The following is a 27,561-nucleotide window of genomic DNA, read 5'->3' as shown; positions in this document are numbered from 1 at the left end:
GTGATAGCTCAAAGCATGTGAAACTAAAGCTATCTAACTCCATATAAAACTTCAGTCTTTTTTTTTTTTTGCCTAGATTTTAACCCGTTCAAATAAGCAATATGTATACGTCAATAGTGGTTTTTTGTTTTGTTTTTAAATTAGGAAGAACTGAATGATGCTGTGGGGTTTTCTAGAGTCATTCATGCCATTGCTAATTCGGTAAGTGAACCAGACATTTTAACTAATTTCATGAACATAACATTTAAGGTGAAATGCCCAGTTATCATTGCACATTAATCATCTGGTCACGTTTAGATTGTTTACCTGGTCTGGAGGGAGAAGTTAGAACTTCATAAAGACAGAATGTTGTTATAAGGCGCTTAGTGTGACATCGTAATTGCGGTATTATATCCAAACCATTTTTTTAGAAAGCATTTCTTGTAAAACGCAGGGGAGGATTATACGGTGACAGCCTTATGTGGCTCCATGGAACTAATATTTATTATTCTTAAAACCAATAAGAAGCAGAATAACAAACTAAAGAATATGGTGAGAAACAATCTAGTGTTTGAAGCGTTTTATTCCTTAATTAGAAGAAGCTAGAGGGTAAAAATAATTGTATTGAGTTCTCTGCATAACTGTGATTGAATCTTATATCTCATAGCCTTAATAACATTTGATACATTTAAAAAAATGTATTGACCATTTGTGTAAATATGCTGGAGGGTTCTGTAATAGATAGGATAGACATTTCCCCTTGTTTCGTAAATCCTTTCAGGAAAGAGGCACCCACATCTTGAATAGATTAAACTGGGTCTTGCTGCTGGTTGTTTTGTGAGTTTTGCATCCGAGTCAGACTGCTTGCCTGGATGCTAAGTTGCCTGGAATCCAAGACTTTTCTTTACTTGAGTAGCTGGCCTAGGGAGAAGAAGTTGTTCCCCTGCAGAAGGAGTCATCTTGTCCCTTAGACGCTGAACTCTGCATCAGGGAAGCTTTACGGCCAGACTCCAGGAGTCCGTGAATGTCTCACCACCAGGTGCAGGCTTGTCAAACAAGAGCATCTGAGGAGAGGCAGCCACTGTCCCCCGTGGGGGCGGGGGGCTGTGGCCAGTAAACAGAAGTTAGAGAGCCTTGTGAAGGAGGAGGGCTGGCTCACCTGGAGCTCTTTCGCTCAAGTAAGTGACGTCATCAGAACGGAATAGAGAGTTGGATGAGCCTGGAGAAAAACCAAGGTGTGAGTCTCTTGAGAAGTGGCTAAGATTACAGGTATCCAGAAAAGCAGAGAGGAGTCATGTTTGCTTACATTATACACTCTTAGCAACCTTTAGAGCAGTGGTTGATTTGACTGAGGCTGTCCGTGAAACACAGAGATGTGGGGTGGCAGTTGGCTTTGAGCCCTCTTATAGCCACTGTGAGGGTTTAGGTAGCTTTTCCAAGATTGGGACGTTTGTTTGCCTTGTACAAACAATTTGGATACCTTAGCCTGCTGTGCCTCTGTTTATTTTTTCTCTCTGTTGTCTCTCTTCTGCAGAGTGATTCATAGTATGTTGCTGACCATTGGTAGTTCACGTCACAAAGCATACTGCGAGAAAAGCCCTATTTATTAGTGATCCAGACTTAAAATTTAAAAGTCACATACCTTAAAAATACTAACATAGTTAAACTCTGTAGAGCCAGTGAACAGTACACTCTCTTTATATCAGATCAAATTCTTTTCCCATCACTCTTGGTAGTGAATCTGTTTTAAAAAATTTTGTATTAATTTTTCACCCAGAGAAAAGTTGCAAAACTGGTGCAGAGTTTCCATATATCCCTCACCTAGCTACCCCAATGTTATTATCTTACATAATATACGGTTATCAGAACCAGGAAATTAACATTGGTACAATATTATGAACTAATTTGAATTTCACCCTTTTCCACTAAGTCCTTTTTCTATTCACAATTCTATCTAGGATCCCACATTGCATTTACTTGTTATTTCTCCTTAGTTTTCTGCAGTCTGTAATTTTCTTTGTCTTTTATAACCTTGATATATTTAAAAAAATATTTATTTATTTATTTGGCTATGTCAGGTGTTAGTTGCGACATGTGGGCTCTTCCTTGCGGCACTTGGGCTGCTCTGTAGATGTGGTGCATGGGCTCCAGAGCGCATGGGCTTAGTAGTTGCGGCACGTGGGCTCTCTAGGTGTGGTGCGTGGGCTCTAGAGCGCACAGGCTTAGTTGTCCCAGGCATGTGGGATCTTAGTTCCCTGACCAGGGATCGAACCCATTTCCCCTGCATTGAAAGGCGGATTCTTAACCACTGGATCACCAGGAAAGTCCCAACCTTGATATTTTTAAAGAGTGTTGACTGTAATTTTGTCAGATGTCTCTCAGTTTGGATTTGTCTGATCTTTTCTCATGTTGGATTGAGGACATACATTGATTGAGGCAGGAATACCACAGAAATGACGGTTCATGATATTGACCTGAATCACTTGGTTTAGGTGATATCTGCTGCATTTGTGCACTGTAGAGTTACTGTTACCTCCTTTGTGACTGATAAATATTTTTGGGGAGATACTTTGATTGAGACAAGGAAAATCCTGTGTTTTTTTGTTTGTTTGGGGTTTTTTTGGCCGCACCACGTGGTGTGCAAGAGTTCCCTGACCAGGGATCGAACCCTTGCCCCCTGCGGTGGAAGCGCAGAGTCTTAACGACTAGACCACCAGGGAAGTCCCGAAAATCCTGTTTTTCCTCAAGCTTTTGCCTGTAACCGTAGCATTTGTCGGTGGATCTTGCCTGCAGCCATTATTGCTGTGGTTTTCTAGTGGCGAGTCTGTGTTTCCCTCTTTCTTTCTCCATTCGTTCTTGGAATTCTTCTAGAAGGAAGAGCTGTCCCTGCTCCCCTGTTTATTTGTTAATTCTTTTTAAAATTTTTTTGGACTCAGGGAAATTTATTTCATTCTACAGATTTTAATCTACTTTTTTTATTGTTTATTTTGGGGCTCAGATGGTACCACCTTGGCCATTGGAGTTTCTTCAGGTTGACTCCCCCTGGAACAAGCCCCCACCCTTTTCTGAGCACGTCCTTACTTTCTGACATCACAAGATGTTCCAGACTCATCTTCTATTTTCCCTGCCTCAGCTGTAGAATCAATGACTTCTCCAAGGAGCCCTGGTTCCTTTTATTGGAGAATGGTGTTTCGAAACCAAGATCTGGTCCTGGGCTACTACTGTGGTGTTAGTGCTTCTAGTTCCCCTCACTGGACAGAGCTAAGAATGATACACGTGTGTAACCATGCATGTATACACACATTGATATTTCCATGTCTGACATATATGTATATATATTAAAAAATGCCTTTATACTGATAGACCTCAGATTGTAGTCCAATACCACAGGGTTTCTTTTTTTTTAAAATTAATTAATTAACTAATTTTTGGCTGCGTTGGGTCTTCATTGCTATGCGCGGGCTTTCTCTAGTTGCGGCTGCGGTGAGCGGGGGCTACTCTTCGTTGCTGTGCTTGGGCTTCTCATCGTGGTGGCTTCTCTTGCTGTGGAGCACAGGCTCTAGGCGCACAGGCTTCAGTAGCTGTGGCACACGGGCTTCAGTAGTTGTGGCTTGTGGGCGCACAGGCTCAGTAGTTGTGGTGCACGGGCTTAGTTGCTCTGTGGCATGTGGGATCTTCCCCGACCAGGGTTCGAACCTGTGTCCCCTGCATTGGCAGGCAGATTCTTAACCACTGCGCCGCCAGGGAAGCCCAGGGTTTATTTCCAACCTACTCTCTTTTCTTATTTGTACATTTTTTTCTCCAGCATTGGGAAATGCAGTTCTTATTATATGCTGTTTTCATAGTTCTGTTCTTATCAGCCTCCTTCAGTGTTGTTGAGGGATTCATTTATAATACAGTTAGGCTCATCTTTCAGGTTTGTATTCCATTTTGGGTTCCTTCCACGTCTTCTCTGTGGTTTTAATTAATATTTGGTATTTTAGCATTGTATAGGTGTTCAGAATGTGCCCACACACTGAGCCAAAAGGACAGCTTGTCTTTTGGATTTGGGAGATTTTGTGTAAAATTATTTCAAATAATTATGTTTAGCTCTGTGAGTGAAGGAGTGTTACTCTGCAGGGCCACTGGGACATAGTGAAAAGCTCCACTGTAGTGACCAGATGCTTTATGTTAAAAATGCTGTCACCTGGCTAGCTAAATCCAAGTTGATATTCCGTTTTCGTAGTTTAATTTTTATCAAAATGGACCAATTTATTGCACATATATTATACCTTACTGGTTGAAAAGCAGTGAATTTCATTGGAAATATTTCAGAACGAGCCCCATGAATTTTGACATAGATAATGAAGGAAACGAAAACTCATTCTACTTAATAAAATTAGAAATTAGTTATTTTTACCTTTTAGCATTGTTATGAATATATCTTTTGGAAATAAGTGAGTTGTTTTAAAGAATACACTCCGAAAATAGATATTTGGAGTTTGTTGACAAATTATTCGACAGTTCAAGGTACCTAGCATTTTCAGTTACTTTCTTGAGCTCTTCAGTAAAAATTTTACTACTGATTCTTGTGGGTGGCAAGATGAATAAAAACCAGAGAAAAAAAATCAATGAAATCAAAGTCATTTGGAGTTTTACTTTGCATTTTGGATTGAACACCAGAAGAGGAATGAAGTCAGCCCAAATTTCTTTATTTGCATATCTTTATACATTTTTTTTCCCTTAGTGTCAAAAAGTAAGTTTAGTACAAAATCCTTATGGAACTGAACCATACATTTCACTCTCAAGTCCTGATATAATTTTGTACCAAGAAGTCTTTTCCTAATCTTGACTTTTTTTAGGGGAAACTTGTCATTGGACACAATATGCTCTTGGATGTCATGCACACGGTTCATCAGTTCTACTGCCCTCTGCCCTCGGTAAGTGACTTGTCAGCCTGTTTTAAAAATTCTTGAGTCTTTATTACTGAGAAAATGTTCTCTGCTGGGTGCCATTTCCTTGTCTGCAGCATGCTCCCAGAGGGACAGTCTCCTGAGCTTGGTTGTACATTTTTGGAGATACATACCTACAAGCCATTTTAAGGAATCTTTGGTCATCTGCCATTGCCGGAGCACGGTTAAACATTTGTTTTGTCGTGGCGCCAGTGGTTTGCTCAGTTAGTGCTGGGCGGGGGTTTCCTGGGCCGCAGGTGTGGTCTTCTAGTTTGGTATTGCTAACAGGAGAAATAGCAGGGCCGTTGAAGGTGGGGTGGTGCTAGAGGTCATCTAGACTGGATCAGGTTGTGCAAAAGTCTTGCTTACCTCTTTTGAGGCTGCTTCCCTTAGGTTCTCTGTTGACCTCGGTGTTTTTTTTTTTTTTTACTCTTGGAGCCAGGCCATCTCAGTGCACCAAAGCATGAGCTTTGGGAAAAGAGCTTCTCTTCTATCTCCTCCTCTTCTGCTCCTTGACTGCCCGTGGCCTCGTCTCGTTTGCCCCTCGTCACTCTGTCCTCTCCTCTCCTGTATTTTCTCTCCATAGTTTCTGTCCTTTAGTCATCTCACCCACTTCCAGGACTTCAGCTGAAGACACCCACATCTTTTTCTCCAGCTGGGATCTCTCCTCAGATCTGGGTCGTAATTCATGCTGGACCCCACATGTGTCTACCTGGATAGCCTTCAGAATGAGAGGTGTTTAAAATTCACATGTTGCAAACAAGATGTGTAACTTAACACAACCTTTCTTTCCTTTAGTCTCCAATCCAGTTCTTTCTCCTGATTTCTTTACTATAAATGATGCCCAGTCACCAATACTATTTTTAACATCGGTTTTGACCCTTCTTCTGTGCCCCAGATTTGGCCAGTTACAAAATACTGGCAATTTTGTCTCCGGGCTGTCTCTCACATCTGGATTATTTTCATTTCAAGTAGCAAGTAGCCTTATTTCTCATCTGGAATTAGCAAAAATAATCCAGGCAGGATTCTCTGTCTCGCTTTAACCTTCATCCCATCCTTTAAACCAGAGGTTGGCAAACTTTTTCTATAAAGGGTCAGATAGGAAAATATTCGGGGCTTTCCAGGCTGGACAGTCTTTGTCAGGACTCTCAACAGTGCCATTGTAGCCTGAAAACTGCCATAGAATGCAGTGCATAAACAAATGGGTGTGGCTTTGTCCCAGTAAAATTTTATTTAAAAAATAGGTGATGGGCCAGATTTGGCCTGCAGGCCATGGTTTTCCAACCTCTGCTTTAAGCTACCACCAGATTAATCTTTTATGACTTCTGGATTGGATGATACCTGCTTTAGAGTTCAGTGCCTTTTATACATCTGCAAAGCCTCAGTTACTTTATATTTCTTACGAGACATCGTTCCATCAGCATCTTGATTACTTTTCTTTGGAAAAGTCCAACACAGCACAGCTCTGAATACAGCGGGTCTGTTGCTTCCCTTGTCCTATTTCTGCAACCTTCAGCTTGTCCCTGCTTTTCATAACAACTGTATCGCCCTCTGGGACTCAAAGACATCATAGTTGTGAGTCTCAAAACAAACATGATGGGTGTTAATTTGCATTGTGTACATCTAAAGAGCTAATGTTAGTTTCAGATCATTCACTGCTTATTGGCCGAATGGTAGCAGTCTCTCTCACGACTTTTTGACCTTTAAAGCAGTGAAGGTATCTGTAAGGAAAGAGGAAAGTATTTAATACTGTTTATAGGTGTTTTGAACACCAAACAGAGCTTGGCATGTAAGATGCATTAAATATTGATTTAACAAATGCGAATCTTCCGACTGTGTCAGTTTTATAATCTCCTGATGTATGGCTCTGTTCACATCACTAACCCTGCTCAAAATTCTGAATTAATCCCACATTCTTTGTTTTTCTACACAGTTGATTCTTTTTAGCCTGGCATATCAAGCTTTCTGTGATCTGGCCCAGCCTTCTTGTGTAATTTAGTCACTCGTTACCATCCTTATTCTCAGCAAGATTGGCTCATTCTCGTTACCATCCTTATTCTCAGCAAGATTGGCTCATTTTTTCCCCTGGAAAGTGTCTTTGGTTTGGGTATATAATTTCCTCCAAGTTGAATTTTCTCTAGCTTTTCTCAATGTTTGCTATATATGGCTTTACCTGTCTTACCAAGGTCCAGCTTACGCCTCTTCTGTGAAGTTTTCCCTGCCTGCTGCCTTGCCCAAGAAGTGATCTTTCCTTTCTCTGAACTCCCACAGAAGTTCAGAGAAACTTCTTTTTGTTTGTGTACCTCTTTTGTTGCATAAATTTTATCTTTACAACTTACTCCCCTTTTCCTTCTAGGTGATTCGCTCCTTGGACAAGGAATATAACCTTTATTTTTTTTTAAATTTTATTTTTCTTACTTTTTGGCTGCATTGGGTCTTTGTTGCTGTGCATGGGATTTCTTTAGTTGTGGTAAGCAGGGGCTACTCTTCATTGCGGTGCACGGGATTCTCATTGCGGTGGCTTCTCTTGTTGCACAGCATGTGCTCTAGGCGTGTGGGCTTCAGTAGTTGTGGCACTCGGGCTGAGTAGTTATGGATCGCGGGCTCTAGAGCGCAGGCTCAGTAGTTGTGACACATGGACTTTGTTGCTCTGTGGCATGTGGGATCTTCCCAGACCAGTGATTGAACCCATGTCGCCTGCATTGGCAGGCAGATTCTTAACCACTGCACCACCAGGGAAGTCCTGGACAAGGAATATAATTTTTTTATTATCCGTGTCTAAATGCCTAGCATAGCACTTAGTATGTAAGCACTTAATAAATGTTATCTTGAATGTAACTAGTTTTGAATCAAATTCTACTAGAAAGAGCATATGATTTGTTGCAAAGTAGGAGGTGGGTTAGGATAAGCAGTTTCATCCCTTGCTTTATTACTCAGGTGACCTGAGTATGTTATTTAACTTCTTTGTGTTCTGTCATTGTTGGAAGGAGAAAATGATTTTCTTCCATCTACCTTTAGAAGAAGCGATGACAATAAAGAGCAAGACCTATTTAAAATGGTAGAACTTTTACATATGCTGTTGTCAAATGTTGCATTTAAAAGTATACTAAAGAATCCATATTTGGGGACAGCCTTTTAGGGGAGAATCTCCTTTTAAAAGTCTTCTTGGTATTTCATTCAGCATGACCTTTTAGAAGGCACTGGTTTAGAACTCTACTGTATGCTGGCCGTGGAAGTTGCCATAATTCTATTTTTTTTTTGCTTGTGAGGCTTTGTAATGGTATTGAGAGGTTACAGTCTATTGCATTTTTGTGTGACTTAGCATTGAAACCACTTATTCATGTATTGTTCATTAATTTAATGATAGCCATTGAAAAGCTGGTAAATATTTCAAGCTAGCTAAATAGTCTGTATTTACAGGCTTGAAAAGCTAATGGGAAATGGCAGTTGCCTATGAAGCATGAATAACACTGAAGAGAAGTATAGTTACAAAGGGTCAGGAGTATGACTGCGCAGTACAGTGTGGCAATTATGTATGTAAATGAGTTAATTCAAAATGAGAGCAATCTCATTTCAGCTCTAGACTTCCTGAGCAAATAAACTTGGGAAATGAATTGTCTAATTTAGGCACTTGCTATTGGTGCCACTTAAGCAGTTTTCTGAGTAGTTAAACAAGAATCATGTGTATTGGAAAGTCTGTGTTTTAGTGGCCATTTTAACCAGTATTTCAATGGTGTTTCCATTAAAAGTGTAACCTAATTTACAATATGTCTATTTCCTGCATGAACTGCTTTATTTTATTTTAAAAATTTTTTTAATGAAGTATAGTTGATTTACAATGTGTGTTAATTTCTGCTGTACAGCAAAGTGACTTGGTTATACGTATATATATTCCTTTTCATATTCTTTTCCATTATGGGTTATCACAGGATATTGTGAACCATGTTATTTAAATAACTCTACTAGTCTCACTATTATGATGAGTTGTGTAATAGAGCTATTACTGACAGTTTTCTACATATAATAGAAACCTTTTTCCCCTCCTATTTCAGCCGTAAAATGTTCATATTTGTCTATTTTGGTTATGCAGAAGTTTAATATCAGGTCATATGATTCCCAGTCAGTGAGGAGATTGACAAGATTTTTAGAAAGTAATTATTAATGAGATATGGGCCTGACAGTTTAGCATAAAGGGCCTGTTTGAGGTATCACTGTTTGAGAAGAGAGCTATGGGACTTTAAATATTTATGTTTTAAATATTGTGAGTGTATGAGTAAAATCATAACAGGTCATCCTCTTTTTTTTAGGACTTAAATGAGTTTAAGGAGATGACAACATGTGTCTTCCCCAGGTAAGCTTTCTTTGAGGATTTGTCTTTCATTTATTTTTTTTATTATTATTATTTTTTAATAATTTATTTATTTTATTTATTTATTTTTGGCTGCGTTGGGTCTTCATTGCTGCACGCAGACTTTCTCTAGTTGTGGCAAGCGGGGGCTACTCTTCCTTGCGGTGCGCGGGCTTCTCATTGTTGTGGCTTCTCTTGTTGCGGAGCACGGGCTCTAGGCATGCAGGCTTCAGTAGTTGTGGCATGTGGGCTTCAGTAGTTGTGGCTCATGGGCTCTAGAGCGCAGGCTCAGTAGTTGTGGTGCATGGGCTTAGTTGCTCTGCGGCATGTGGGATCTTCCCGGACCAGGGCTTGAACTGTGTCCCCTGCATTGGCAGGCGGATTCTTAACCACTGCGCCACCAGGGAAGCCCCTGTCTTTCATTTAAAACAGTCATCAGGGCGTCCATAATACAAACAGGTATTCAGTGATTTATTAAAACCATTAGGTCATGATGACAGTCCCATTCACATAAGCTGGGAAATGGCTTAACAGCTCTACCTTTGTGATGGTTTGCTTTTACAATTGATGATTGATTTTGTTGTTAAAAATTAAAAATCAGAAACAACCTGAGGGTGAAAATGGGCAGCAGCTGCTTTTTTCTCATCCCACCTGCCTCTATCTGAGGAACTGGTGAGGTCTTCTTGAGTTGGCTCTTGTCTTTCTTATATGTCGGGTGAACCTTGTCACGGTGAAGTGTCCAGTCTAGGGTATTCAGTTGACTATTGGAGACAGTTGAATATATAGTTGGACAGAGTTGAATACATCCAGTTGAGAGTATTCTGTAGTCAGTCAAGAACTGTCTGCCTAGAGAGTTTCTTTTTCTCAACTTTAAGTCAGTGCCTTAATCTGATAATGTCCACGGTTCTGATAGGTCCACGTCAGCCACATGAAGTCCGCAGAGCAAGGGTCTGCGTCTGAGGACCTGTCTGAAGAGGGCTGGTGGACAGTTGCTGTTTCAGCCAGGCTATTTCTGTCCTGTTATCTGCGGTGCTCACATTTATGTGAGAACAAACAGTTTTCATATTAGTGTCTCTTTCTTTTTTTTTAGTATTCCAGTGTCTGAAGCAGAATAGTAAGAAATAACAACAATAGTATGAAACTGCCAAATGCAAACTTTGACCCTCCAAGAAATTATGTCGTACAAATCTGGGTAGTGGTAGGAGATGGTAACAGCTTGAGAGTGTTAGACCTGCAACAGTAGTTGATCCATGTAAAAACATATGAGGATATTTAACTTACCCTTGAGGTCAATGTAGCCCATGCCCTCTCAGCAAATCTAGAACTTGTACTCTGGGTGTGGACTTTCCCACAGTCTCTTGATGAAGTCCCTGGATGAGGGGACTGAGTCCTCATCTAATGTAGCAGAGATGCCAGCACTAGGTTGGAATGGCTGATGTGCTTAATTCCTCTGTCCACTTTTAAGACTTTCATTTGAGTAAAATACATTTTGAACATTGCTATACATTTTGTTTACCTTATTAAAATTCTTTTGCTTTTAGACTCTTGGATACAAAATTGATGGCCAGCACACAACCTTTTAAGGTATTTTTAAAATCTGAACTTTCAAGCTATAGTTTGAAATTTTCTGAATTACTGCTAAGAGCTTTGGAATTCTGGTCTATTGAAATGTCATTTTCAAACCCCCCCCCCGAAAAAAAAAAGAAAAGAAAGAAAGGAACAAAAAAGGAAAAAAGAAATCGGAAACAGACTAGAAATAAATATATCAAAATGTGAATAGCAGTTAGTTGTCTTTGGTAGAATTTTGGGGGTTTTTTCTCCTTTATTCTTTCTGAATGTAAATTTTTAATATTATGTAATGTATTTTTGAATAGGTTACACATGCACACACTGCTTCATTTCTTTTCCTTATTTTACATATTTTGGATATATATTCTAATCAAGAGAATTCAGGTAAAAGTATAATCAGTTGCTACTTTCTGAAGTGACTTTATATGGCTGAGTGAAATGAATGCCAGAACAGTATAGCTTTCTGCCCAAAGGTCTGTAGATGTCTAACACATCTGTAAAAACCTTTCATACGGCTGTACTTTCCATATGGTGGAAATTAAATTTGCCGTTTCTCTTTCACATTGAAAAAAACGTGTTAAAGAAACACAAAACTCCTGTGTTTCTTTAAAGAACACAAGGGGGCAGTACTAGATGTTTTTGTTTTTGTTTTTGTTTTTTTCCTGACACTCAATGAATCTCTTTAATGTATGTTGCACTGAGATGATGAAGGCTCATCATTCTCTGCTTACTGGTTTGCAGGATATCATTAACAACACATCCCTTGCGGAATTGGAAAAGCGGTTAAAAGAGACACCTTTCAACCCTCCTAAAGTTGGTAAGAATATAAAATGATCTTGAAAAGCCCCAAACACTTGGTGATAATTACGGATGTCTATCGTAGAAGAAAGGTGGAACTGTTCTAGAAACTACGTATATTGTACATTTGTAGATTTTGGCTAAATTAACTTGCTCATGCCCTGGGTTGAATTACTGTTTTCTGAGTAAAGGTGGTCTTCTAATTCTACATCTGTTTTATGTGAGTAGGATTGGGTCGCCTGTTCATTGAGAAGTTTAGCAATGGAAGCTTCAGGGCCTTTTTATATCCTAATTCTTGGAATTCTCCCTAAACTTGAAGTGTCTTTCTTTTTTATGGTGCTTTGTTTCAGAGGAGACAAAGTTGGTGATTAACTGCATGGGCTAGAGTGAAAATATGCTTTCTGTGTCAGGAAAGCCCAAGAATTGGGTTTACAGATGAGGAAGGAGGGGCCCCAGCCCTTCCTCCTTCAGAGGTGGCTTAGGCACCCAACAGCAGCAGTGAGGAAAACCAAAAAGGGAGGAATGTTTCTTGGGGGCGGAGATGTTTTGCCACGTCTGGCCATGGCCCCTACTCAGGTATTTGGTGAACCTTCCAGGTGTTACTTCCTTGGTTCCTCTTAGCCTAGTTGTGCTGTTTGATACCGTAACTCACATTCCCTTAGCTGCAGCCTGCAAACTTCCCGAGACCTTGATAATAGGACTGATGGTTCAGAAATTGACAATGGAAGGTACTAAAGCAGCCAAGGCTACAGTTATTTGCTTCCCTTTCTGGAATAGTCCAAAACAGGAATTAAGAAAAGGGTGGGGGGGGGGGGTTGGTGGAGGGGAGAAAGCCTAGACCCTTTTCTCTAACTATATAATGGAAATAATTGATTTTGGAAATATGTGTTTCAGCTGGTGGCAGGGTAGAAGCTATGACTTAGTTGGGTCTCATGTTAAAAGACTTCTTTTAAGCTTAAAGTCTAATATTTGATACTTACTGAGTTTAAAGAATTCTTGCTTAAAGAGCACTGTATTGACGTAAAAACAATTGTAGCCTTTTCATTATTAATTTCCACTCATGCTTTTGATTCTGTTGTAACCTTTTTGATATTCATTTCCAGAATGGTTCTAGGAAATAATTATCTATGAGTTATAGTTTTATCCTATTATTTCCGTATAATATTCTGGTAGAGAGTTTACTCTAAAGCAGCTTTCTCTTCTTAGACCTCATTCTCTCAGCATCTGTGTATATCAGTGTGACCAAAGAGTCATGTTATAAAATGGTCTCTCCTATGAAGTGGCCCCATGTTCCAAGGGCAGCATTACAGCAAGTTCTGATCTATTTTTGGACTTAGTTGTGCTTTCATCTTTAGATCTGTAAGCTTGGAGACATAGTAAAGGATAGTATTGAATTGAGCTGCCAATCTTGATTGGAGTCTTTTGCTTTTGGGGAGGGTTACCTGGGGGTATTGACAGATAAAAATTACAGAGCGTTTACCGTGTACCAAGCACGGTGTAAGAGCTTTACTTATATTAGCTCATTTGATCCTCACAAAAGCCTAAGGAGGGAGCTTTGATTATCATCTCCATTCTACCAAAATGGAGGCCCAGAGGGGGAGTGATCTGCCCAAGATCACATAGCAAATAAGTGGTGGAGCAAAGATTCAAACTCAGACAGTGGGACGCCAGAGGCCATGCTGTTAGTCATTACTCTGAAATACCTGTTGCGTCCCAATCAGAAGAGGAATCATTGTCACAGAGCGAGTTATGCATGATTGTAAGTAGTACCCACCTGCGTGCAGTTGAGAGGGCTGTGGCTGAGTCTTTGATAACATAACGGAGGCATTTCTCTAGTCTAGACCAAAGCCCTTGTTTTCAGTGACTCTGTTATCTCAAGGTCTTGTGTGGAGAGAATTAAGAAATAGATAGGTTTCTTTCTGCCTATTTAGGATGTTTCTGCAGCACAGACTAATGCCATTTGGATTTGGCAGGGCAGTGCACTTACCAGTCTTCATGATTTGTGATGATCTTGGGAAAACTGTTTTTTTTTTTTCTTTTTTCCTCTTTAGAAAGTGCAGAAGGTTTTCCAAGTTATGACACAGCTTCTGAACAGCTGCACGAGGCAGGCTATGATGCTTATATCACAGGACTATGTTTCATCTCCATGGCAAACTACCTAGGTACTCACTATACATGTTTCTGTTAGACACACCGTGGTCCAGAGTGGATCTTCCCTGTGTGCCCTTTCCCTGGGATCCACTCACCCCGTGAGAAGTGGAAGGGTTTTGAGGTTGGAGTGGGAGGAGGGGGAGGATGTTAGGGCGGGGGATGGAGAGTACACGGGGAGAACCATCACCGCTTACCTGTGGTGTACTTGGCCTGGATAAGTACCTTTTACCCTTGCTGAACCATACCATTGATTTAAAGATATTTTTCAGTCTTTGTCTACTTGAGTGTATATAATATTCTGCTTTTTTTCATTAGGTTCTTTTCTTAGTCCTCCAAAGATTCATGTGTCTGCCAGATCAAAACTCATCGAACCTTTTTTTAACAAGTAAGTAATCAGGGTCCCAGTCCCCCAGCATTCTCTCACTGTGGAAGAGCCCAGTATCTGGGGTGTCTATTAGGGGTGATTGGGAGGTCTAGGGCATTTTTAGATAAGATATTTTTCACCTCTGGTGACTCAGATGTTTTTTGAAAAATAGAAATTGACCTTTTCAAAAATAATTTATTGAATATATTGGCTAAATAAAAGAAAGAAAGAAAACATTATTGAAGGTAGCACATCTCTTCCAAGACAAAGAACTCGTGGTTTTGGAATTTAAATGACTCACAAGGGAGACTGTGTGTATGTGTCTGTGTACACAGTCAGACCTAACTTACCCCTAACAAGCCTTTATGTGTGAGATTATTATTTATGCTTGCATTATTATCTGATTAAATGATGTTCTTTCTAAGATGATGTTGGTTACACAGATGGCTTTTAAGATAATCTATGGAGAAGTTTTTGATTATCATTGCATCCCGAGCCCTCATCTGAATGGATCCAATGAAGTAAAAGCTTGCTCGGATACCTTCATTGTTGGAGGAAGTCAGTGTGATTCAGGGAAATGTCTAAGTTCAGAGCATTTCCAAAGAATCTCAGATAGTTACTTCAAAGTGTGGTTTGTGCTTTCTTGGCACAGTTGAGGCTAAAGTTATGGATGTGATCCTCAAGCCGGCCACAGTTTGGCTCCATGCCAGAGCCCTAAACCTTCATCTTTACCCCAGCTCTCTTCATGGGCTTGGTTCTAGGAGATTCAGGGCAAGCCAGACAGAACAGGGCAGCCCACATCGATCACTACTACCACTGAGAGAAAGAACTGTTTCAGTGTTGGTTTGGTTACATCATTTCCTTAATATTATATGCAGCACTTTACATTTCCATCAGTGCTGCACCAAGTAAGAATGCTGTCTCCTTCAGAGTCTGTATAAATACCAGTATCACAGTGCTTGTTTGTAGGTGACATGCTGCAGAGACAGATGTTAATTCCAACCATCTGGATTCCTATAGGCTTGGAATTTGTGTAGTCTGAGTTAGTGAATTTTATCATACTGTGGCTTCTTATTTTTTTAATCGTCGTTTTTCTTTTCTGTGGAAGTTCAGAGGTAAATGTGTTTGACTTTTCAAAACATCTTTCAAAGAGGACTGGGTAACAATGTAGTGTATATTGAAAATTAAGTTGAATTTTTCTGCATGGGAAATTAGTTCTGCTAACAGTTGAGTTCTAGCTGTGTATCCAGCTCAAAATAGGTTTTTCTTAGCTCTTAATTCTAATTTTGGGGGTAGTGTTTGTCTTTGTAAATCTTAGGAAAGACAGTTATGTCATTGACTATGGAATCTGCAGGTGACACTAAATATTGTTTGGATTGGGCCTTTCCTTGCATTTTTATGTTTGTTTTTAAAAAATATTTATTTATTTAATTTTTGGCTGCGTCGGGTCTTCGTTGTGGCATGCGGGATCTTTCATTGTGGCGTGTGGGCTCTTCGTTGCGGTGCACAGGCTCCTCTCTAGTTGTGGCATGGGCTCCAGAGCGCGTGGGCTCTGTAGCTGTGGCACGCGGGCTCTCTAGTTGTGGCTCACATGCTCAGTAGTTGCAGCACGTGGGCTTAGTTGCCCCATGGCATGTGGGATCTTAGTTCCCTGACCAGAGATTTGAACCGTCCCCTGCATTGGAAGGCGGATTCTTAACCACTGGACCAACCAAGGAAGTCCTGTATTTTTGTGTTTTTGATGTTAAGTTAGTTGTTTAACAATAGTTTCCAACTGGGAGATGTTTACTCGTGTTTAAATATTTAAAACAACAATCCTGCTTCTCCACTAAAATCAGCTTCTAATAAAATCAAGTGATGGATACAAACTGGGTTAGATAGAGGCTGTCTCTAGTTTTATCAGTCATCTGTGTGACCAAAATGAAGAGTAGTCAAAATAGGCTTTGATTTAAAAGTTTAAATAAGACTTTATATATTTCTAGATCAATTTATTATTGCTAATTATGTGCAAGGATATTACTCAGAAGAACTGGGCAGTAAACATATAACTCCACTTTAAATTGGGACTTGTGTCTATTCAGATTATTTTTTGCTGAAACCTAGATGCATATCAAAAATAGTTGAGGATTGAGGAATCCTCCTGTGATATTGCCCTGAAAATTCTTGGCTACTTTGATTTTTTTGCTCTATTTTTCCCCATCTGTAAAGGAAGAATCTTCATCTTCGAAGGGAAAAAAAATTCCAGCAGGATTTGAAGTGCAAAATAAGGACTGTTTTTATTCTGTGTTGGGATAGCTTGGTCAAGTACAGCTATCCATTCTTTTTCTTTTTTTTTTTAACATCTTTATCCTATATCCCCTCCCTGTTGCATCTCCCTCCCACCCTCCCTATCCCACCCCTCTAGGTGGTCACAAAGCACCGAGCTGATCTCCCTGTGCTATGCAGCTGCTTCCCACTAGCTATCTATTTTACATTTGGTAGTGTGTCTGTGTCAGTGCTACTCTTTCACTTCGTCCCAGCTTACCCTTCGCCCTCTCCATGTCCTCAAGTCCATTCTTTACATCTGCATCTTTGTTCCTGTCCTGCCCCTAGGTTCTTCAGAACCTTTTTTTTTTTTTTTTTTAGATTCCACATATATGTGTTAGCATACAGTATTTGTTTTTCTCTTTCTGACTTACTTCACTCTGTATGACAGACTCTAGGTCCATCCACCTCACTACAAATAACTCAGTTTCGTTTCTTTTTATGGCTGAGTAATATTCCATTGTATATATGTGCCACATCTTCTTTATCCATTCATCTGTAGATGGACACTTAGATTGCTTCCATGTCCTGGCTATTGTAAATAATGCTGCAGTGAACATTGTGGTACATGACTCTTTGAATTATGGTTTTCTCTGGGTATATGCCCATTAGTGGGATTGCTGGGTCATATGGTAGTTCTATTTTTAGTTTTTTAAGGAACCTCCATACTGTTCTCCATAGTCAGCCATCCATTCTTAACCCATCTAGAAAGTGGGAAAAGCAGTTGCTTCTTTTGACATCTCTTTTTGTGTTAATATTGACCTCATTCTTACTTAAACGTAGGTTTCATTTATGACATTAAACCTTGATTTTGTTACTTTTCTTCAAGATTTCCCTTGTAGAAAAACATCCAGCAGTTGCCGTCAACGTTATCTCAAGTGGTTGGTTTTAGAAAAATCTGTAATTTTTTCTGAGGGTTTATTTGTTTTGGCACCAGACTTTCCTCAATGTAAGCTTAACCAAACATGCATAGCCCTAATATAAATTTGGATGGACATGAGACAATTACACATGCAAATAATATTTTGTTCTGCTCTCACCAGATTTATGTTTAAAAAGTAGACCTTGAGGGGAGATAAACTCCACCTATTTCCACATTATTCTAAATTAGCATCTGGCTGTGTTAGGTGTGCTTTCTGGGGAAGCTTTACTGAGTCAACTATTGAGAAGATCCTGAGACAGTTGGTCCTTGAGCAGAATGCAGACTGAATGCAGTACAGGGTGCTTTCTGAGCCCTGTTTGTGCAAGAGAACCTCCCAGCAGGACTTCACATGGTACCATTTGTCTCTTTCGTGGCCTTGGCACCTCCCATATTTCTCCCTTCCTTTTTGGACTCAGAATGAAAGTCCTAAGCTTGCTGAGGGATGGAAATCAGGGTGAGACCACTGCTAATGACGGGCTGTGTGCACTGTGCTCTTCCTTTACGTTATGGGCTCTCTGCTCAGGAAGTGGTTTACCTTCTTTTATGACCTTGGTCAGTTTTCATCAATGCATGGAAAACCAGACTTAGAGAAGAGCCTTTGGTGAAATCTTTTTAGTCTGGAAGGAGCTAAAAATACTCTCTTTTACTTTTTATTGCACCACAGAAAGCACAAAATCAGACTTTTGCCTTAACGTTTTATTAATAGCCATCTGTTTCTGCAAGACACCTTGAACTCTTTTGTAGATAACCTTTTCTGAAGGGTTTTGGGGGAAGGTTATTTTCTATTTACCTCAGTTCTTAGAAGGAGGAAGGAAATGAGCACGTATCTTATTTTGGCTAATTTCTAAGTAGTGGAGTTAAAAAGGAAGAACTGTCTGCACTTTACTGTACAGGATGGCTGCCTGGTGCTTGACACCAGTGTTTTGAATTTGAACAGGAGTCCTGTAGAAATCTGGGTCTTCCTGGGATGACATGGCTATATGTTCTATCTAAGCTGTAGGTGAGGAGACAAACCATAAGACAATTTTGTTTCCTCCTCTGTAAAAACAGGGGTGGAACTGTTCCCTTCCCACGGAAGTTATAAAGATCGCATGAGATGCAAAAGGATTTTGATAGTTCCTAGAACTTAGTAGGTGGCTAGCATATATTATTTTCCTTTCTTGAAATACAAGAGAATTTAACACACTGGGAGATTCAAAACAGTAGATGTGGTAGCAGAATGTATTTTATGTTTTTAGTTTCATGATAGAGAAGAAAATTTGTTACTATGCAGATATAAAACTGGAGCAAATGTGAAGTGTCCGCTTTTCCAGTACTCACCCTTTAGTGTTTGCTTATGAAAAATCAGATGATGATGAAATATGTCAGATTGGTACATAACGGGAGCAAGATTGCTGTGATATGGAGCATTTTAAAGAGTTTTGTTATTCAAATGAAAATAGCAATTTATGGAAGGTTGTATAGGTATATAAAACAGTGATAAGTATAGAGTGGGAGGAATCATTGCGGCACCTGAAATAAAGCACACCGATACTTTCTCTTTTCCTCCGTGGAAAACAATCATGTTCCAGCAGCAGGTTTTTTCTTACAATACGCATGTGCTTCGTATTTAACATCAGAGAGATTTTAAACTGAAGGATTGTAGGAAAACAAAATACTTAAGATCTGCGCTGAACCTCCTTTCTTTCACTGGTACTGGACAGGCCCATGCTTATTTGCCTCACTTACCAGCACTGCCCTTCACCAGGTGACCCATGTGTCCGGAAGTGTAGACCCTGCTTGTCTCCCACTAGAGTGGTGCCTGACCCCCTGCAGGGAGGCCCTCACCTCACCTTCTCCTGTCCTGCCTGCCCCTCCTCATACAGAGGAGCAGAAGGTACTGGAGCAACAAGAGGGCAATGCTAATCTGTCCTGGTTCCCAGCAATTGCCGTCGGGTTTTAGCATCCTGGGTGATGGAGCAAATGTGTCTTTACTGAGATCCTGTTCAGCCTGGTTATCAATAGAGTCTATTGTTGTTAAGTGTTACAGTAATTCCCCCCATGAAGCTTCCAATTTCCCAACATAAGCAAGAGTTACAACACAGTTTGTGCTGTTGGGAAGCCTAGCTGTGGGTGTCACAGTGCACCACATAATTGGTTTCTATTTGCATTTCACATGTTAGAATCATTTGATTAATTTCTACAGTAGAACTGCTTTACTTCAGGGTATCGTGTAGTAGAGAGCAGTTGTGGTCTTTGGGGTCAGGTTCCTGGATTTGAATCCCAGCCCCAATCCTTATACCTGGGCCCCCTTGGGCAAGTTACCCACCCCGTGCCTCAGCTTCCTCATCTGGAGTTGAGAACATTGGTGCCCATTTGATAGGTGTGCCATCAGGGTGACATGGGAGAATGTATGTAAAATGCACGGTGGCTGGCATGTTGTGGGCCTCAGTTAGCTTGTCACTGCTGTGGGGACGTTTATACTTTGAAGACCTGCTTCTTTGACCAAGTGCTGGGAGCTTTTTGTTTTTATAGAAAATACCATATAATCATACCTTTAGTACTGTACACCCCCTATAAGTAGGGCTTTGTATTCAATTATGAGCCTTGATCAGAAAAGGGAGGGAGGGGAGGGAAAAGCATGCTTGTAACTAAATGGTGCTCAGGGAGAAAATTTGTGTGCGCATCTTTTTTGCTTGTTATTTTCCCCCGAGGCATATGGTCATATCTCAGTCCTTGGGCTGGGTAGCATTTTCAGTTGTAGATTTTTACTGGGAGAGGAATGTAAAGAAATAACATTTATAAGTGACCCTTTGAAAGCTCTTTCTTTTTTATTTTTTTAAACAGCTTTATTGGGATATAAATTCACATACCATACAATTCACCCATTTAAAGTGTACAATTCAGTGGTTTTGGTTACATGACATTATGCATTTTTAAAATTATGGTAAAATATATGTAACATACAATTTGCCATTTTAACCATTTTTAAGTGTACAATTCAGTGGCATTAATTACATGCACAGTGCTGTGCAACCACCACCACTGTCTATTTCCAGAACTTTTTCCTCACCCCAAACAAACTCCATAACCATCAGGCAATAACTCCCCCATTCCCCGTTCCCCTAAGCCCTAGGTAAACCTCTCATCTACTTTTCTGTCTCTATAAACTTGTCCTTGTGTGAGCTGTTTCTTTTTGAGCAACTCATTGCTTCGGTGAGATCTTAATCTATTAAAACGATTGCTATTTTGCAAACACCTGGAGGAGTTTTCTTTTCTGTTTGCGTTGCTGTTTTGGGGAGTGGTGCCACACCCTCCGTAAGGTTTGCTCACAGGCAAGGCAGCAGGGGCCTCAGTCGGGGCCACCTGGGTTCTTATTACGCCGCCTTCTGAAGCCAGCTCTGCTTCTGTGAAGTGGGGGTAGTAAACATCCACCTTGGGGGGCCGCCCCGAGGCTGCAGAGTCCCGTCGGTCAGGCTGCTGGCATAGCACATGGCGTGGAGCGGTTGTGCTGAGTGCGGCTGTGACCGTCACTACAGTGAACTTCCAAGAAGATAAGGTGAATCTCATTTTTCCCGGTACTGGGGACAGTGATAGATAAACAAAGCGGGCTGTATGGACTTACCTCAGATCCTTGGGTGGCAGTCTCTCTGTGTTGACAGGAGGAAAGAGGCAGAAGTGTGTGGTGCCAATAAAATCTTTTTTTTATAGAGAACAGCAACCTAGAAGTCCTCTTAAGAAAGCACTTCCTAACTGTTTTCGTATCTTACTTAAAAAGGTCTTGCAGCGAGGTTGGATTGTGAATGAGGAGAGAATACGTCTCTGTGTGTTGGTCGCACTCATGTGCACTGAGCCTCAGGATGCTGGTGAGGCTGTGTGATTGGTGAGCAGCGGAGTGAAGCGGACACCTCCTCCATTCGTCTGCCACCAGGAGCATTTGTGTTGTCGTTTTCCCCAGGAGCCCCCGGTCATGCCAGAGCGAGGAGGTCAGGGGAGGCAGAATGGAGGCGAATAATAGCAGTGCCGGGCTTCCCTGGTGGCGCAGTGGTTGAGAGTCTGCCTGCCGATGCCGGGGACACGGGTTAGTGCCCCGGTCCGGGAGGATCCCACATGCCACGGAGCAGCTGGGCCCGTGAGCCATGGCCGCTGAGCCTGTGCGTCCGGAACCTGTGCTCCGCAACGGGAGAGGCCACAACAGTGAGAGGCCCGCGTACCGCAAAAAAAAAAAAAAAAAAAAAAAAAATAGCAGTGCCAATTATGGGACCCTTCCTTTCCGATGGGCTGGCTTTCCCAGGAACTCGGTATTAGCTGTCCTTTAATTTTATGTTAATGGTGCTTGAATACAGGAGCAATGTCCTCTGTCACCTCGGTTCTACCAAAAATGGATCTTGAACCAGGGATAGGGAACGTAGCTCATCACTTGTCCTAAACCAGTTAGAACTGTTGTGGACGCGGCTTCTTTTTTTAAAAAAAATATATTATCCCATTGCTTCTGTCTAACTACCTATCTATCTACGTATCTATTTACTATTTTTGGCAGTGTTGGGTCTTCATTGCTGCACGCAGGCTTTCTCAAGTTGCGGCGAGTGGGGCCTACTCTTCGTTTCAGTGTGCCAGTTTCTCGTTGCAGTGGCTTCTCTTGTTGTGGAACACGGGCTCTAGGCATGTGGGCTTCAGTAGTTGTGGCATGTGGGCTCAGTAGTTGTGGCTCGTGGGCTCTAGAATGCATGCTCAGTAGTGGCTCATGGGCTTAGTTGCTCTGCAGCATGTGGGATCTTCCTGGACCAGGGATTGAACCCGTGTCCCCTGCATTGGCAGACGGATTCTTAACTACTGAGCCACCAGGGAAGTCCCTGGACGCTGCTTCTTAATTATTAAGAGTCTAGGGAGTAAGCCTTCTAATAGAAGCGGAGTCCATTCTCAACCTCTTCCAAATTGTGCAAATTTTGGAGTCAGGTGCCATGAAGAGTAAGAGTCACACTGTTACGAACGCTTAGAGCAGCCTCCCAGATTCTGGAAGATTTGAAACCAATTGGTCCCTAGTTTACCGAATGTATTTTTCCCTGGTACACAGGATGTATTTTATCCTCATATCCCTTAACCAAAGCCCTTTATTTTGTCCCAACTCATGTTCATTTTACTTTGGGTTTCCCAAATTACTAGGATGGAAAGAATCTCCAAGGATTGGCTTGGTTTGATTGCCCTGAAAGTTAGTACACTGATTTTCATAAAGGTGAAAGACAAGGCAAGTCTAGGGCACATTATAATATCCTGAAGCCTTTAGTGTGGGGCTTTTCAAGACTGGGAACTTAGTGCTTGTTTCCAAACTAGTTGTTGACTTCTCCAGGGAAGGGGGTGCTTGCCTCAAGCTGATTTTGCCTTATCTAATTTCTGCCTTGCGGTCTTGTTTGCCAAAAAGATTTATCGGGCAAGCTGCTACTGTGGCTTTGTCAAAAGGCTACTTTTTAGAGAAACCTTGAAGGGCACCCACTCCACATACCTCTACTTGGCATGCCAGGCCTGTGGGCCCCCAGGGGCTGTCCACATGTAGGCCCGTTCTAGCCTTGTATTTGCTCTGGTTGCTTTAAAGTACATGTCCCTCTGGTTAATCGTTACGATAAACAAGTAATTTGTTGAGGTTAAAAAAATCAATCCCTGGATATTTGTTTAAACAGCTTGCCTCCTCCATAGCAGGATATCATATTAGTTTCCTATGATTCTTATAACAAATCACTGCAAGCTTGGTAGGTGCCTTAAAACAACAGAATTTATTCTGTCACAGTTCTGGAGGCCAGAAGTTTGAAATCAAGGTATAGGTACGGCTATGCTCCTTCCAGAGGCTCTGTCTCTCTAGCATCTGGTGACTGCTGGCCCTCCTTGGCTTGTGGCCACATCACTCCAATCTCTGCCTCCATTGTCCCATTGCCTCCCCCTCTTTGTGTGTCCTGTCTCCCTCTACCTTTCTCTTATAAGGACAGTTGTGATGGCGTTTAGGGTCCACTTGGATAGTTCAGGATATGTCCTCATCTTAAGGTCCTTAACCTAATTTCTAGTTATATCTGCTAAGATCCTTTGTCCAAATGAGGCAGTGTTCACAGGTTCTGGGAATTAGAATGTGGATATATCTTTTTGGAGGCCCACTGAATAGACATGTTGGTAGTGAAGTCAGCATTCTTAGGTATTCCTTGCCTTGTTTTGGCCCTGGCTATGAACAAGTAGGTAATAGTTATTTCCAAGACTATTTAACAGTTAATTTATACGATTCAAGGGTTAGCAGTGAGGGACTTCCCTGCTGGCGCAGTGGATAAGACTCCACGCTCCCAATGCTGGGGGCCTGGGTTCGATCTCTGGTCAGGGAACTAGATCCCACATGCATGCCACAACTAAGAGTTCACGTGCTGCAACTAAGGAGCCAGGGAGCTGCAACAAAGGAGCCTGACTGCTGCAACCAAGACCTGGTGCAACCAAATAAATGAATAAATAAATATTTTTTTAAAAAAGGGTTAGCTGTACTCGAAGAAATTTAGACTAGCTAACAAATATCTTCTCCAACGAACATCTTCCACGGTTCAGAGGATTTCACCTGCATTGACAGTAATTTCTGACAGCAGCCCTGAGGGGGTAGGTAATAGTGTCCCCATTTGAGAGCTGAGGCCATCTGCTGAGGGCCCCAGAAACCGCAGAGTCAGGGATAACCCAGGTCTGTCCGCAGCTGGGAATGGATTCTTCCTCCACAGCAACAGTCTCTAAAAGATACAGTTCTACAGTTAGTGGCACATTTTCTTAAGAGATAATGCTAATATCTTTGAAAGATTTCTTTGTCTCTGTGTTTGGCTTGAGCAGTGATTCTAAAAGACATTGACTTTGACCCTTGGATTGTGGGGGACTGGTTTCCTCTGACATTTTACAATCTGCTGTTTTATAGGCCCTGCGGACGTTGCCTTTGTACAAGGTTTAGTTTAACACTTTTATTTGATGTACTTTGATATGGTTCATTTGATGGAGACTGTTTACATGAGCTGCTGGTTTTCTTTCTTCTTTCCTTTCTTTCCCCCCTCCTTGTTGCTTGCGTATTTCTCTGCTTGAGAAGGGACATGAGTTGGCTTCGGGACAAATGTCGGGTAATGCTGTATTTGTCAAAACATCAAGTGGCTAGATGGAAATTGCACGTGCCCCACCCGCCGCGTGAAATGGAAATAGCTGGTGCCCCAGTAACGCTCCTGTAGCCAGCGGTTGCCCTCTTATTTTACACGAGAGCTTTAGTGAGCAAAACAAATGAGCTTATTTTGTGAGAGATGTCTGCATGCTTCCTACCCTGGATGATAAAATCAGTTTTTTATAGCGCATAAATATGTATAATGATGAGCCCTTGCATACAAGGTTCTTATGAAGTGCTTTTACTGCTGTGCCCTGAAGGAAATACCAAGACCATTTGCAAGTACAGTAGAGCTGGCAGTCGTTAAAGGTTTCAATTTTCCTTTGGAAGGCTTGGGACTTGGGGTGAGGTACAAATTAATTCACTGCTCAAATTGTGTTGAGATTAGATTTTACTCGACATTTCGGTATTCCAGTCTTCAGTGGTATAAGAGGAGTGCAGTTTTACTTGGAAATCTCTTTTTTTTTTGAGGTAAAGCTTTTTAGGAAGAGAAGTGTAGTCTTGATGAAAGCAGATGAGCAAATGCAAATTTTTACTCATTTATTGAAATACTGAGTTTCTAGATGGAAGAATGAGAAGCTTAGAGGCTGGAGGATTTTCCTTTTGCTCAGGCAGGACACCAGAATAAACACTGTTCTCCTTTATGAAGACATGCCGTAACATCAGACATCCTTCTAGATCATTCAGGCCTGTGTGTATGTGTACAAATCTGACCTACGTAAAATAAGCATTCAGACACCTCAGTGTCTCGCTCAACCCTGAGATGTGCTGAAGCACTGGCTTTCCTGATGGTGATCATGGTGTGTGGGGGCAGGTGTGACTGGAAGGCTCGATGCCCAGGTAGCCCAGATAGCAGCTCTTTCTGCACTGCAAACATGGGAAGGTTGTCCTTTTGACCTGTGGCTCTATGGCTCTCTTCTCTGCTCGGTCATCCTAGTTGCCTTCCTCAGTGTACCCAAAGCTCTTCTCAGACAGCAACATCATTTCTTGTATCTGGACTTTGCCCCATCACACAAAGCTATAATTTTAATCAGATCTTAAAGCATCACCAAAAAACCCCATGGACAGCAGGCTCTCTGTTTCACATGGAGGCTTTGGAAGTAGCTCAGGTTAAAGCCCGATGGGAGTGGGTACCCAGCAGAGAGAAGGCAGGAGCCTTTAGTGTAGGGCTTGTAGTGGGAAGCTTTGGATCTGAGTCTGTCTCTGCTCCCATGATGGCCAAGGGTGAGCCACTGGACTTGGGAAAACCTGCTTCCTCATTCCTTGTATGACAGGACTGATGCCTGCCTGTCCTCCAGACACCAGAGGATCAAATGAGGCTGAATGTGCCATAATAAATACTGTTATTTTAGTCAGGAACTTTGTCCTTTAAAAAAGTAATATATATTTTTCCTGACTGAAACACAAATTACCCACTTGTAATTCCACGAGCCAAAAAGAAAAAAAAAAAAAAGCTGTCATTTTAGTGTTATTTCCTACTAGTGTGTTTTATCTCTATTTCATTTATTAATTGAGCTGTACTATTTATATAGTTTTGTAACTTAAAAAAACGCAGTAAAGGATTTTACAGAAGACAGTAAAACTAGTGGTTAGCAGCATCATGTCACTCACTGGCCTTCAGTGGTTTGTCAGGTGGATATATCATTGTCCACTTATAACCTAACCTTTGTGTTGGGCCTTTTGTCAGATGCACGTCCACTGCACTGCCCTGGGCAGTACTGGTTTTTCTGCCAGTTGCTTCTTAAAGTGGCCCTCAGTGCACCTCACTGATTCATTGTCTTTCTCTGCCATCAGTTAACAGCATTGGAAAGCATGCTGCTGCAGGAGCAAAATTAAATATTTTGTTTCATTTCTGAATAGAATTATTGGCTTTACACATAGACTCGGTCATGCAGAATTTTAACAAGCTGTAATGATCTTTTCGATTCCCCGAGGATTGAGCCTACGTGCAAAGTATTCCTGATTGACCTTCAGGACTTGCTGTGTGCATTTTTTTTTTTCAAAGGATATATCCAGCCATTTCTTTTCCATAGCACTTTATTTATTTATTTATGCCCCATGGCATGCAAGATCTTAGTTCCCCGGATCAAATCTGCACTCCCTGCAGTGGAAGCGTGGAGTCTTAACCACTGGACCGCCAGGGAAGTAGCCCTGTGTGCATTTTTGAATATCACCTTTGCCCTTTTTGCTTTTTTGAGCACAGCTGCATAAAACAGGTTAATACTGGCGCTGTTTTGCAATCCTTTTTTATTCACTGGACAACTAGGGAATGGTTCAGATAAGCCATAGTCCAAGGCAAGCTATTGTGTCATCAAAGAATAACGTTTGATCTTAGTGTACTTCTTTTGAGCTGCTCAGTGTGTTCTGTGGTTGCCAGAATCTGGCTCTGAAACTTGTTGGTAAGGTCGGAGAATTTTGATAAGGTTGAAGACATCTGATTCTTTGTATGTATGTGAGTGTTCCTCCTTCCAATGTTGGCCAGCCTTGGGTGCTGCTTTAGTGGTTAAAGTTGGTGATGCTGGAGGTGCTGATTTGTGGCCAAGTCACAGAAAGGGTTGGACTTTTGCCAGTGAGTTGCCAAGAGAGTAGTTTAAGTAATCTTTTTTTTTACTTTCTTCTTAAAAATGAGAAAAACAGCTGTCAGCAATAATTTTCCCCAATTTATCTCTTGCAGAGAACCTAGTTGCATGCCACAGTTCAGCTCCTGGTTTCCGGGAGTGGTGGAAGCCTTATGTTATTGCTTCCTGGATTTCGAGGTAGTCCTTGGTGTTTGTTGTAATCGTTTTGTGTTTTTCTAAGCAAAATGATTTACTGTAAACAAATCATTAAGACTAATACTTTTTTGGACAAGTTGACACAAGTTATTATTATCCAGCTGACCATTGAATCATCATGAATGGCAATTAACACAGCCTTGAACATACTCTTTTTCTGTGAACCCAGTGATTTCAGTTCCCAGATTCTGAATCAGTAGGGCTTAGGTGGGGCCTAGGAATTTACATTTCTGTCCAGATGCCGATCTGGGGACTAGGGAAGCACATTCTGATAAGTGCTCAAGGT

At 41.3% G+C, this 27,561-nt stretch overlaps 1 protein-coding gene across 1 annotated transcript in view; it reads left to right on the top strand.

Annotated features, from left to right (window-relative positions):
* Nucleotides 1–27,561, top strand: part of PARN (poly(A)-specific ribonuclease) — a 168,348-nt gene that overhangs the window by 23,451 nt on the left and 117,336 nt on the right. Inside the window, exons 12-18 of the mRNA XM_079944221.1 lie at nt 145–201; nt 4,821–4,898; nt 9,218–9,261; nt 10,800–10,842; nt 11,569–11,644; nt 13,677–13,787; nt 14,092–14,161. Coding sequence (XP_079800347.1) covers nt 145–201; nt 4,821–4,898; nt 9,218–9,261; nt 10,800–10,842; nt 11,569–11,644; nt 13,677–13,787; nt 14,092–14,161 — 479 coding nt within the window. The remainder of the gene's footprint in view (nt 1–144; nt 202–4,820; nt 4,899–9,217; nt 9,262–10,799; nt 10,843–11,568; nt 11,645–13,676; nt 13,788–14,091; nt 14,162–27,561) is intronic.

This window comes from Stenella coeruleoalba, assembly GCF_951394435.1.
Source record: "Stenella coeruleoalba genome assembly, chromosome: 15".
Lineage (NCBI taxonomy): Eukaryota > Metazoa > Chordata > Mammalia > Artiodactyla > Delphinidae > Stenella > Stenella coeruleoalba.
This window is presented reverse-complemented; position numbering and strand designations above follow the sequence as displayed.